The sequence below is a fragment of the Emys orbicularis genome, chromosome 1 (genome assembly GCF_028017835.1).
Source record: "Emys orbicularis isolate rEmyOrb1 chromosome 1, rEmyOrb1.hap1, whole genome shotgun sequence".
Classification (NCBI taxonomy): domain Eukaryota; kingdom Metazoa; phylum Chordata; order Testudines; family Emydidae; genus Emys; species Emys orbicularis.
This window is the reverse complement of record NC_088683.1, coordinates 64,627,049-64,641,340: the sequence shown is the minus strand read 5'-3', so window position 1 is coordinate 64,641,340 and position 14,292 is coordinate 64,627,049. Positions and strand designations below refer to the sequence as shown.

Genomic DNA, 14,292 nt, shown 5'->3' with positions numbered 1-14,292 from the left:
TGTTGGGTTCATTGCCCTGTGAGAGTATCTTGCTGGCTGCTCTGTGGCATGGTATTAGTTAAGGAAGACTCAGGAGTTTCTTGGAGGAATGGCTGATGTTTCAGGGGAAATGTGCTCTAGCAAGTAGGTGAGGTGTTTGAGGTAATTGAAGATCTTGTCTGTACTGGTTCTGCAGTCAGGAGAAGCACTTTGAAAGAGGGTATTGGGGAATGAGGTGCATCTCTAAAACTATTGCTGTTCCCAGTAATGACCCTGTTCATATTATTGTCACATCAGCGATTTGAGTTTGCCTCATGGTTCTTGTCTTGCCAAAGGAAATATGTGGCAGCACTCCATTATGAAGAGACATCCTGCTGCCTTCGTTATTAACCCCCCAGGGTGGTGGTTGTGTTTTTTTTTTACTTTTTATTAAGACAAAATTAAAATAAAATGTTAACGTACTAAACCATATATTACTTATTCAGGATCAGATTAATATTCAAAGAAATCAGCTAAAGCTTTTGGTTTGCTGGTTGAGCAGCCCTCCTCCTCTGAGTATGCTAAAAAGAGTGCCAAGTGTCTAAATACCGATCTTCTTTTTGGCACTTCTCTTGTGTACATTCTTGGTGTGAAAGCTTTTCCATTACAAGAACCGTCCATATTTTATTACACAACAATTCTATAGGAGGAGGGGGTCACATTTTTCCAATAATGTGCAACACAAGGTCTAGCTGCTAACAAAAATGTAATTAATTTGTAGTTCTGCTTAAAAGGCCGAACCTTTACTTGAGCTTTAAGGAAGCAGATCAGGGGATCTCTAGGATGCCAGCATTTTGTCATAAAATGAATCTCTTTAATAATTGCCTCTGCAAACCATCTAAATCCTGGACACATCCAGCCTATGTGCAAGTATGTTTCCCTTTACCTCCAATCCCTTCAAAAGAGCTCTTCCCTAGTAGCAAAAATATTATGGATCTTAACTGGAGTCTAATGCCATCTATACAGTAATAATTTTTATAAATTATTAATCTTTTGAGCTACACATATTGAAGATGAATATCCCCTTTCCCACAGAGAGACCCACTCACCCGCATCAATTTCTTTGTCCAAATCCTTCTCCCATCTTTTCATCTGGATTGTTTTCTTATCAACATCTTTTTCAATCCAAATGGTGTATGTTTTAGAAATTAAACCTTTTGTTTCAGCTTGCTCCTGGCTCAACTTTTCAAACGTGGTTAAAGGTCTAGATAGAGCCACCTCATATCCAGCTTTCACAATAAAATGTTTGACTTATGGGATATTGACAATATGGGATATTTATATCACTTACATTATTACATGGTATAATTTGGTATGATTTCAAATCAGTACCGAGGAACAGCTGTCTGAATTGAATAAGCTCAGCTCTCACCCACAGTGGACAGCCACTTTGATACGTTCTAGGGATAAATTCCTGATTATTAATGAAAGTAGTTGAGGAAGAGGGTCTTGGTGACAGGAATTTAGAAAATTTGTCCAGAGCTGCTAAGGTGGTCTGGATAAATGACCACCTTTTATTTTTGGTGACGTATGTTTCTTTTTAACTCAACAATTACTATGAATAGCCATATTTGGGCTATAGTCTTGTTAGAATTTTACCCCATGTTTGGATGGTCTGTTGTTAGCCTAGATGACCCCATATTTTAATTGTGATGCATAATAATAATAAACCCAAATTAGGGAAAGCTAGTCCACCCTACTTTTACGGAACTTAGAACTCACCCTTGGCCTTATGTTTCCATATGAATTTTAATAGTGCATTCTGCCATGTTTCTGATGTCATGTCAGGGATACCAACAGAGATGTACTGAAAAAAAATTACTGGGAGGACATTCATCTTTACCAAGGCTACCCTACCAAGCCAAGTTATTTCTTATTCATCCATTCTTCCAAGACTTTCATCATTTTATTTCACATTGAAGGATCACTTGCCTTAAAATGATTTTTATGTTTCTCCACAGTATTTATTCTCAACTATTTTAAAGATTCCTTTACCCATTTAAGTTTATGTAGATGTGACAACAATTTGTTTTGACCCTTTTGGGAATATTAATTCCTAAAATTTCAGATTTATCGTAGTTTATTTTGAAGCCTGATACTTGCCCAAATTCCAAAGCTCTATAATTTTTAATGAGGCTCCTGGCTCCTGCAGATATAACAAGATGTTGTCGGCATGAAAAGCTATTATGTGTTTAATCCAGAAGGCATTCTGATGCCTTTTACCATAGGACTGTTTCTCACACTCACTGCAAATGGCTCCATTGCCAAAGCAAAGCATAACAGCCATCCTTGTCTGGTACTCCTAAACAAAATGAAAGGAGGGAGGCACCCTCAATATTTAACTTACCTGCCTTTTTTCAAAAGCTGCCTACCACTCAGCATCTCCCCTCTTCCCAGGTGGTCAGGGGGATGTTGCATATAGGAAATGACAATACTTCAAGAAAGAGCTATCAAAATATTCCGCTAACAGAGTGCTCTCATTGACTAACATGCTGAGTGCTTCATACACTTAATATAATTTAGTACTTCTAGTGCAAGTAGTACTTGAGGTCTCTTACAGAGAGATTAAGGCTCCATTGTCCTAGACCCTGCACAAACAACTGTCCCAGAGAGCTCACAATCTAGGCTCTAGACAATGCATAAGTTAGAATAAACAGAAATGGGGAAATAGGGGAGGGGAAGGGAGAACAAGGAAGTGATAGAGAGAGGTGCATTAGGTATTTTTAAATTCCTGAAGACTTAGCTTAATGAGAGAGAATTTTGATTCTGGTTGAGATTACACGTTTTTATTTTACTGACCTTTTTCTCACTTACACACACACACACACACACACACACACACACACACACACACACACACACACACACACACACACACACACACACACACACACACCATTCATTCATTCATTCTCTTTCTCTCTGTGCTATATATAATTTTGAGACAGCAAGTATTTGCAGCATTCCCAAATTTCACAAACCACCTGAGGATGCAGTGGATGTTAAACCCACTCCTGAACTACTCAGGGGAATTTAATTATGGTCTAGAATGATAGGCAGGTTTTTTCTTGGCCCTGCAGAAAGGGAGAAATTGAAGTCAGAGTGATCCTGGTGGGTAGTCTTTTCACTTCCACAATTTTAGCTGCTTAAAGGTCACTGTCTATGTTAACTTCCCCGTATAGGGGAGGAGACATTGAAAAAGAGAGGTAATTCCTCCAAAAGCCCTAGCAGTTGTGTGGTGGGGTCAGTTTTTAATTCTCTACCACATTAACATTGTGTGAGGAATTGGCTTTGATACTAATGCGTTTCTCTTGTTTCCAGGCTCGTGTCATGGCAACTATTGGAGTAACTAGAGGACTTGGAGACCATGACCTGAAGGTGCATGACTCCAATATCTACATCAAACCTTTTCTGTCCTCATCTCCCGAGGTACGCCCTCCATGTTTTTGTTACATGATTTATGGGAGTGAAGGAAAATTAATTAAACTAAGCGCACTTTGTTCATCCTGAATTACCCTCAACTGTGGACAATGTCCAGAATGTTATTTGATCACTTAAATAAATGTTTAAATGAAGGGTGGAAATAATGACAGGACTGATGCCATTCGCTACATAGTAATGTAGTTTTCATTCCTCTTCCTACTGCCCCAGGAATGTACATATCCCTGTCAGGCCCCTGATGCCTTCCCGCCTTCTAAGTGTCATGGTTAATGTCCTTCTGCCTGAGGGGCACTAGATGTGACTCTGCAGCTGCTTCATGGTCAGCCCAAGGATTCACTATTCAGTGGCACAAGATGCTCTTCCCCCTACATTTCCCTTTCAGTGACTGAGCATGCTACTGACACAGAATTTAAAGCTCATGTCAGCTTCTGAAATAAGAGAATAGAACCTAGATACTGGAGTCTCTGATTTCTTGCATGGCAACATGGAAACTACAGCTTGTACACAGGACAGAACCCCAGTGTCTAAGGAGGAAAAATAGCCAGGGCACATCAAAATACACTGCACACCTGCCCTTGATCCACTTACCTTGCAGACCCAATGCTTAATCTTTAAGGCCTTCAGTCAGTTGGGACCTAACTTCAGAAGATTTTCAGTTCATCACTATCCAATACATGGTAGCTGATGGTATTTGGAGTAAAGCACTTCAGAACAGGATGTAGGGCCTTTTCAGTTGATGGTCCAGGATGTTGCAGTGGCCTACTGGAGGTTCTTAGAATGAGCCTGAGCCTGGCTGTCTTCATCGAAAACTCCTTTTTTGCATAAGCCACCCTGGAATAACAAAATATACAGAATCAATAATGAACATTATATTTAAAACAGTAAGCAAGACAGGTCAAGCCTACAGAGCTGAAGAGTAGAATCCACTGTGAACACACATGAATCTTAATTACCATGGGTCAAATCCTGAGAGTTCTGCACCTCCCACTGGCTTCAGCAAATACTCAACAGTTGCCAACATTTAACCTAGTTGTTGAGACCTACATGCTATGATGCTGAGTGCCCTAGTAAAGACGACGGAGAGGGAGCAAGCGAGCTTGCACACACTGAAACATAGTGTTGCTGCCAAACTAACAAGTCCTGACTAAAAAGTGCTTGCACTGAGGCTTGAAAAGACAGCTGCAGAGAGATTCTGGTCACTTAAAGAAAAGAAGTCTATTGACAGCACCCGTCATCCTTCCTCACTCGCATTCTGCTCCTTTCCCTGTTTTTTTTCAGTGTATGCCATTTCTTACTTTTGAACCGTCTCTGCTATCCCAAGCCAGGGAATCGGCATTTCTGCCCTCATGGTTGTAATAGATTTGTTTTGTGCCAGTGTAATGCTACAATTCTATCTCCTCTTTCTGGCACTCCAAGGTCTGGCTCTAGTGTAGTATCTCGGCAGGATTGACCTTGCCAATTGCTGCAGTAACGGGTTTCATTTCCTAGACACTACAGTGCTAATAAGCGATGGTCACATAAACACCACCCTATACCGGAAACCTACTGTCCGCTATACTTACCTACATGCCTCTAGCTTCCATCCAGGACACACCACACGATCCATTGGCTGCAGTAACATTCATTCATGCAATATAAAGATCTTCTAGATTTCTGCATCTTGTAGGTTTTTCCAATTTGTGTTTGAATTCCAAAACGTGGTGCGCACAACACATACTCTGAGTCTCAGACTCTGCAAGTGCCTGATCAAATGGCAGCAAAAAAGATCCTTGTTTCCATAGTCTTTTGGCAGTTAAGGCTAGCAGAAATGTCGCAGGGGCCAGTAGCAGGAAATGAAGAATACCAGCCCTAGCAATCTTGAGATAGTGCCAGCAGAAATCAAATTCTATGAGAAAACAAATACATGTGCCAAAAAACCCCACACACCGAACAATGCTCTTGTCTCAAATATTGTCTATATATCGTCAGGAACCTGCAATACATCTTGCAGACAAAGCTATGTTAAGAAGCAATGCCTTGTGCTGCCATTTGGGGAACTTGCATTTGGAAGTAAATTTAGTAGTAATAATACTTGCAACTTCTATAGCACTTGCTCATCAGTGGACCTCAAATAATTATATAAAGGTGGGGGGAAATAATTTCCATTTTACAGACTGAGAATCTGAGGCATAGAGAAGTTAGTCACACAGTGAGTCAGTGACAGGATAGAACTACATCTTCTGACTTCAGGTCCTGTGCCATAGCCACTGCCCTCTTTCCCAGGCCAGGGGAGAACATGGCAAATTTGTTTCAAATCGTAAAACCAAAGCTATGATATAAGATTGCAACAGAAACGCATCTGAAATCATAACCATATAAATATCTGAAGAAGCAGACTCAGAGTCTAAATCCAGAAGTGTAGGTTTAAGTAACTTTTGGATTAATCAAATTTTATTATAATAGACGTACCAACCCATGAGAGGAGCAGACCAGTATCCAAGTCTGACCATCAGCATTCAGTGATTCAGCTGGTATGAGACAAAATTTGGAAGACTTTCACAGCTCTAGAAAACTGAACCACTTATAATGAACTGGAGAAGCACAAAGCAGACTTACCAGAGCTGAGGCTATCTCAGTTGTATTACAGATCTATTTTTCATAGTGAAATAATCATTTGACAAATCTTAATATGAAATTCTGGCATTAGAATTCAATAGAAATCTTGTCCCTGTATCTGGGAAGTAAGGTTTGGTTTTAAGATTCTTCAAATGATTACTCACCCATTCGTTGGAAGAGGCATGCATCCGATGGCGCCATTTGGCCCTTGTTACTTCATCTGATCACTCGTCTGACTGAATGATGTGGAGATGGAGAACTGAAGAACCTTTTCCCATAAAGGCTGTGATAAAAGAGCTTGCTGAACACTTCACAGTATGTAAAAGGAAACCACACAATGTTAGACTGACATCAGTGTTTGGGAGAAAGCTTTAGCACTTCCATTTAAAGGAACAAATCGGGTAAATATTTGGAGAGGGACTGTTTGATTCAGGAGAATCGAGGTGATTTCAGGAATAGCAGGTCAAATCTGACTAGCTTGGAATTCTTTTAGGCTACTACTGCCAGGGAAGAAATGAAAAATGCAGTAGATGGTCTTACACAGCGCTTGGATTTCTCAGAAAGCATTTGAGAAAATGTTCTGCCTCGTAGGTTAATATAAAAGACAGCCATGGAGTAAGGGGAAAGTTGGCACAGTACACTGGGAATTGGCTAAAGGGCAGGAAACAAAAGGTAGCAGTAAAAAGCTAAAAGGAGGTTAATTGGTGAGTGCTGCAGGGAACAGTGTTGGGACCAGCTTTTCATTATTTACATATAAATTACTTGGAAGATGGTATTGAAAGAGATTTCCATGTTTGCCAATGAAACTGCATTGGATGACGCTGCACGTAGAAGGAACAATACAATTAAGAAAGGATTTAATTTATTGAAGTAGCTGTGCTGATTGATAGTAAAGGCAGCTGAAGCTGAATATAGAGTGTTGCCCCTCTTGGCTTGAATTCCACTAGGCCAGGCTGGTTCAGGAGCATCTCAGGTGGCTGCAGGCTCACATGTCCATTTGCTACGGGTAGTTTTCAAGCCAGAGTTGGCTGGCTCGCTTAAGAACATGAATGGGATACCAGATCAGGTGTGGCTCTTTCACAAGCCAAGTATGGCCTTTTGCAGGTGAGTGCATAAGAACGGCCTTACTGGGTTAGACCAATAGTCCATCTAGCCCAGTATCCTATCTTACAACAGTGGCCAATGCCAGGTGCCCCAGAGGGAATGAACAGAACAGGTAATCATCAGGTGATCCATCCCCTGTCACCCATTCCCAGCTTCTGGCAAACAGAGGTTAGGGACACCATCCCTGCCCATCCTGGCTAATAGCCATTGGTGGACCTATCCTCCATGAATTTATCTAGTTCATTTTTGAACCCTGTTATAGTCTTGGCCTTCACAACATCCTCGGGCAAAGAGTTCCACAGGTTGACAGTGCGCTGTGTGAAGAAATGCTTCCTTTTGTTTGTTTTAAATCTGCTGCCTATTAATTTCATTTGATGACCCCTAGTTCTTGTGTTATGAGAAGGAATAAATAACATTTCCTTATTACTTTCTCCACACCAGTCATGATTTTATAGACCTCTATCATATCCCCCTTTAGTTGTCTCTTTTCCAAGCTGAAAAGTCCCAGGGTATGTCTACACTACAAAATTAGGTGGAATTTATAGAAGTCGGTTGTTTAGAAATCATTTTTATAAAATTAATTTTGTGTGTGTCCCCACACAAAATGCTCTAAATGCATTAAGTCGGCGGACTGCGTCCACAGTACCGAGGCTAGCGTCGACTTCCGGAGTGTTGCATTGTGGGTAGCTATCCCACAGTTCCCGCAGTCTCCACCGCCCATTGGAATTCTGGGTTGAGATCCCAATGTCTGATGGGGCAAAAACAGTGTCGCGGGTGATTCTGGGTACATGTCGTCAGGCCCCCACTCCCTCCCTTCCTCCATGAAAGCAACGGCAGACAATCGTTTCGCGCCTTTTTTCAGCCCAGATGCCATAGCACTGGGATCATGGAGCCCGCTCAGATCACCGCGGCAATTATGAGCACTGTAACCAACACGCACATTATCCTGAAGTATATGCAGAACCAGAACCTGCCAAAGCAAAACCAGGCGAGGAGGTGACGGCAGCACGGTGACGAGAGTGATGAGGAAATAGACATGGACATAGACTTCTCACAAAGTACGGGCCCCGGCAATGTGCACATCATGGTGTTAATAGGGCAGGTTCATGCCGTGGAATGCCGATTCTGGGCCCGGAAAACAAGCACAGACTGGTGGGACTGCATAGTGTTGCAGGTCTGGGATGATTCCCAGTGGCTGCAAAACTTTCGCATGCATAAGGGCACTTTCATGGAACTTTGTGACTTGCTTTCTCCTGATCTGAAGCGCCAGAATACCAAGATGAGAGCAGCCCTCACAGTTGAGAAGCGAGTGGCGATAGCCCTGTGGAAACTTGCAACGCCAGACAGCTACCGGTCAATTGGGAATCAATTTGGAGTGGGCAATGCAATCAAAGAGCTGCTGATATCAAGGGTAGTGACTCTGGGAAATGTGCAGGTCATAGTGGATGGCTTTGCTGAAATGGGATTCCCTAACTGTGGTGGGGCGATAGACGGAACCCATATCCCTATCTTGGCACCGGAGCACCAAGCCAGCGAGTACATAAACCGAAAGGGGTACTTTTCAATGCTGCTGCAAGCACTGGTGGATCACAAGGGACGTTTCGCCAACATCAACATGGGATGGCCGGGAAAGGTACATGACGCTCGCGTCTTCAGAAACTCTGGTCTGTTTCAAAAGCTGCAGGAAGGGACTTTCTTCTCAGACCAGAAAATAACCACTGGGGATGTTGAAATGCCTATAGTTGTCCTTGGGGACCCAGCCTACACCTTAATGCCATGGCTCATGAAACCATACACAGGCAGCCTGGACAGTAATCAGGACCTGTTCAACTATAGGCTGAGCAAGTGCAGAATGGTGGTAGAATGTGCATTTGGACATTTAAAAGCACGCTGGTGCAGTTTACTGACTCGGATAGACCTCAGCGAAACCAATATTCCCATTATTATTACTGCTTGCTGTGCGCTCCACAATATCTGTGCGAGTAAGGAGGAGACATTTATGGCGGGGTGGAAGGTTGAGGCAAATCGCCTGGCCACTGATTATGCGCAGCCAGACACCAGGGCGGTTAGAAGAGCACAGCAGGGCACGGTGCGCATCAGAGAAGCTTTGAAAACCAGTTTCATGACTGGCCAGGCTACGGTGTGAAAGTTCTGTTTGTTTCTCCTTGATGAAACCCTCCCCCCCTCCCCCACTCTACTTCCCTGTAAGCTAGCCACCCTCCCCTCCCCCCTTCGATCACCGCTTGCAGAGGCAGTAAAGTCATTGTTACTTCACATTCATGCATTCTTTATTAATTCATCATACAAATAGGGGGATAACTGCCAAGGTAGCCAGGGAGGGGTGGGGGAGGAGGGAAGCGCCGGGTGGGGTGGGGTGGGGTGGGGGAGGAGGGAAGGACAAGGCCACACTGCAATTTAAAACTTTAAAACTTATTGAAGGCCAGCCTTCTGTTGCTTGGGCAATCCTCTGGGGTGGAGTGGCTGGGTGGCCAGAGGCCCCCCCACCGCATCCTTGGGTGTCTGGGTGAGGAGGCTATGGAACTTGGGGAGGAGGGCTGTTGGTTACACAGGGGCTGTAACAGCGGTCTGCGCTCCTTCTGCCTTTCCTGTAGCTCAACCATACGCTGGAGCATATCAGTTTGATGCTCCAGCAGTCGGAGCATCGACTCTTGCCTTCTGTCAGCAATCTGACGCCACCTATCCTCTTCAGCCTGCCACTTACTCTCTTCAGCCCGCGATTCAGCACACCACCTCTCCTTGCGTTCATATTGTGCTTTCCTGCACTCTGACACTGTCTGCCTCCACGCATTCTGTTGTGCTCTGTCAGCGTGGGAGGACATCTGGAGCTCCGAGAACATGTCATCCTGAGTGCATTTTTTTCACCTTCTAATCTTCGCTAGCCTCTGCAGAGGAGAAACATTTGCAGCTGGTGGGGGAAAAGGGAGATTGGTAGTTAAAAAGACACATTTTAGAGAACAATAGGATCACTCTTTCCCGTTAAATCTTGCTGTTCACATTACACAGCACATGTGCTTTCATTACAAGGTCGCATTTTGCCTCTTATTTATATTGAGGGCCTGCCGGTTTGGTGTGAGAGATCACTCACGCAGTGCCAGGCAACAGAATTCGGCTTGCAGGCAGCCATGGTAAGCCACAGTCTTTTGGCTTCTTTAACCTTCATAACATGTGGGGATGGTTTCAAACAGCAGCGCCCTCATTTCCCATACCAAGCGGCCATTGGGTTGGCCATTTAAAATGGGTTGGCAATTTAAATGGAGGGGCTGCGGTTTGCCGGTTAGCGTGTAGCACAAACCCAAATAACCCCCCCACACACACACACGCAATTCTCTGGGATGATCACTTCACCCCTCCCCCCACCGCGTGGCTAACAGCAGGGAACATTTCTGTTCAGCTGCACAGCCGAGCAGGAACGGGCACCTCTGAATGTCCCCTTAATAAAAGCACCCTATTTCAACCAGGTGACCATGAATGATATCACTCTCCTGAGGATAACACAGAGAGATAAGAAATGGATGTTGTCTGAATGCCAGCAAACACTGGGACCATACGCTGCCATACTTTGTTATGCAATGATTCCAGACTACGTGCTACTGGCCTGGCGTGGTAAAGTGTCCTACCATGGCGAACGGAATAAGGCAGCCCTCCCCAGAAACCTTTTGCAAAGGCTTTGGGAGTACATCCAGGAGAGCTTTATGGAGATGTCCCTGGAGGATTTCCGCTCCTTCCCAATACACGTTAACAGACTTTTCCAGTAGCTGTACTGGCCGTGAATGCCAGGGCAAATTAATCATTAAACACGCTTTCTTTTAAACCACATCTAATATTTACAAAGGTACACTCACCAGAGGTCCCTTGTCCGCCCTCAGGGGCCGGGAGCACGCCTTGGCTGGGGTCGGGGGTTACTGGCTCCAGGTCCAGGGTGAAAAACGTATCCTGGCTGTTGGGGAAACTGGTTTCTCTGCTTCCTTGCTGTGAGCTATCTTCAATCTCTTCATCATCATCTTCCTCGTCCCTAAAACCCGCTTCCATGTTGCGTGATTCTCCATTGACGGAGTCAAAGCACAGGGTTGGGGTAGTGGTGGCTGCAGCCCCTAGCATGGCATGCAGCTCAGCGTAGAAGCCGCATGTCTGCGGCTCTGACCCAGAGTTTGCCTCTCTGGTTTTGTGGTAGGCTTGCCTTAGCTCCTTAATTTTCACGCGGCGCTGCTGTGCGTCCCTGTTATGGCCTCTGTCCTTCATGCCCTTTGAGACTTTTTCTAATGTTTTGGCATTTCGTTTACTGCAACGGAGTTCAGCTAGCACGGATTCGTCTCCCCATATGGCGAGCAGATCCCGTACCTCCCGTTCGGTCCATGCTGGAGCTCTTTTGCGATCCTGGGACTCCATCATGGTCACCTCTGCTGATGAGATCTGCACTCACCTGCACCTTGCCACGCTGGCCAAACAGGAAATGAGATTCAAAAGTTCGCGGGCCTTTTCCTGTCTACCTGGCCAGTGCATCTGAGTTGAGAGCGCTGTCCAGAGCGGTCACAATGGAGCACTCTGGGATAGCTCCCAGAGGCCAATACCGTCGAATTGCGTCCACACTACCCCAAATTCAACCCAGCAAGACCGATTTCAGCGCTAATCCCCTCGTCGGAGGAGGAGTAAAGAAATCGATTTAAAGAGCCCTTTAAGTTTAAAAAAAAAAAAAAAAGGGGGCTTCGTTGTGTGGACGGGTCCAGGCTTAAATCGAGGTAACGCTGCTAAATTCGACCTAAAATCGTAGTGTAGACCAGGTCCCAGTCTTATTAATCTCTCCTCAAATGGAAGCTGTTCCATGCCCCTAATAATTTTTGTTGCCCTTTTCTGAACCTTTTCCATTTCCAGTATATCTTTTTTGAGACCACATCTGCACGCCGTATTCAAGATGTGGGCATACCATGGATTTATAAAGAAGCAATATATTTTCTGTCTTATTATCTATCCCTTTCTTAATGATTACCAGCGTTCTGTTAGCTTTTTTGACTGCTGCTGCCCACTGAGTGGATGTTTTCTGAGTACTATCCACGATGACGCCAAGATCTTTCTTGAATGATAACAGCTAATTTAGATCCCATCATTGTATATGTATAGTTGGGATTATGTATGTATGGTAGATTCTGTTGTGATGTAAACACAAACCTGACCCATCCTTTGTATCACCAATCCAGGATTTGGTGCTGGAGTATTTCCTCCGCACACATTAAGAGCTTTGCTGAATAACAGAATGCACAATCCATATCCAGATAGAGAGAGTGCATAACGGTGAGCTGTAGTACAGAGCATCCACTGCTAAAACTTAGCAGAGGTCTGAAGACCCCAGTCATGGTGTAATTCATCTTGACCCGCCCTCTCCTTGCTGGCTGGCTGTGCAGAAGTGACGCTACTTCTTTGTTGCTAGCTTTAAACATTCCTACTCTTAGATATGAAGTTGCGGTATGGGCTAATTAAGACAGACCACGAGGTAAATCCCAAATTGTCCATCCTTCCTGATGACCATTGGAGGTGGACAGAGGGTTTCCTAAATGCATAGAGGGAGCAGGGGGAGTTTAGGAAGTAAGAGGGAGTGGAAGCCATACAGAGAGTCCGTCTAGATTGGGAAAATGGCTTTTGCCCAGGTTGCCTGGTGGTCTGGCTGGCCATCCACCCACGTCTGTGTGAGCTGGAGAGTTCTGTATCCATTTGAAGCGCATGCAAGTTTGAGTGATTTGTGTCACAGCCATAACATCATTTAAATCTCATATCTGCTGAATTTCCTGAATTATTATTGAGGAAGGGCAGCAAGCAGGGGGTAGCTCAGGGGTTTGGAGAAAATGGCTTGTGAGCTGGAGTTGATAAGTAGCTCTCGGCCACATAAAATGCCTGTAATGCCATACGTATACCACATGAGAATGCTAGTGTCGTGCTACTCCACTGTAAAATCGCAAATAACTAATACAAGACGATAGTATTAAAAATGAGAACTGGAACAGCTCCGCTAAGTGGGAATGCATCTGGGCAAGACAGCCTGCCTCTGAAATACTGTGATTCTATGAACAGCTCTAAATTAACTCATTTCTATTAGTGTGCGCTAGCTACCCGTAGATATATTTTAGAAAACTGAAGGGAAAAAGAAATATTGTGGCCACCCTTAAATACTTTACTTTGCGACCAGGTGACATCACCGGGACATGGGACATGTCCTCTGCTTGGTATAGGAAATAATATGAATACTGTAATATCCTACCTATCTACAAAAGTTTGGAAAGTTTATAAAGGTGACTACTTTATTACAGTAAATAGATGTGATAATCATTCTTTGGGTGAGAGCCACATCTGACAACTAACTCATCTGACAACTAACCCAATCTCTTTCCATAACTTCACATTCTTATTTTCCTTGAACTGCATACTAGTCAAATAGCCAGTTCTTTGTTCACACCATTGCCCATCCCCCTTAACTACTGTGCATCATTAGGTGTCTGTCAGTATCCATCTCCTTGCCATCTCTTTTCAGGATTGAACATGTCAAGCTTAGTCTTTCCTCATAAGAAATAGCCACTAGTTCCCAAATTAGTCATATCATCTTTGCCTGAGTTTTCCCCAAAACCTGAATTTCAAAATAGTCTCTCTTCTCAGTAATGTACACTAGAGTTTGCAGAAATATACATCTTGGGTCCTTCATCTGCTGCATCAGCTCTAGTTTTGACAGAATTCTATTGCCTTGAAGCTGCAGCCATAGGCTCCAATCTTGCTCCATACACATCAATGGGAGATCTGCTATTGACTTCAGTACGAGCAAGATCTGGCCGATAACATTTTCCCCCAGTGCTAGCAGGAGGAGATCTGTTACTTTAATTTGAACTTTCTGTATCTAGGTGAGGGAGATGGGGCAGAGATGGATTTTAGAAGTCTGCTGATTTACATGTTGTTTTGTTCTGAGTGATTCACTGCTAAGTGGATAATTAACATTTAAGTATCTTACTATCTGTATAAAAGTAGCTAACATCCAAGAGATCTGACTTCCAAACGTGTTTTTGTGTGATGACCATCATCTCGGCCAATACACTGGGAGTTGAGCTGCTGACCTCAACAAACAAAAGCATGAGCTGC

General features: G+C 43.9%; 1 protein-coding gene across 1 annotated transcript in view; it reads left to right on the top strand.

Moving 5' to 3' along the window:
• The window catches only part of PPM1H (protein phosphatase, Mg2+/Mn2+ dependent 1H), a 215,536-nt gene that overhangs the window by 188,585 nt on the left and 12,659 nt on the right, over positions 1-14,292 (top strand). Inside the window, exon 8 of the mRNA XM_065408660.1 lies at positions 3,340-3,447. Coding sequence (XP_065264732.1) covers positions 3,340-3,447 — 108 coding nt within the window. The remainder of the gene's footprint in view (positions 1-3,339; positions 3,448-14,292) is intronic.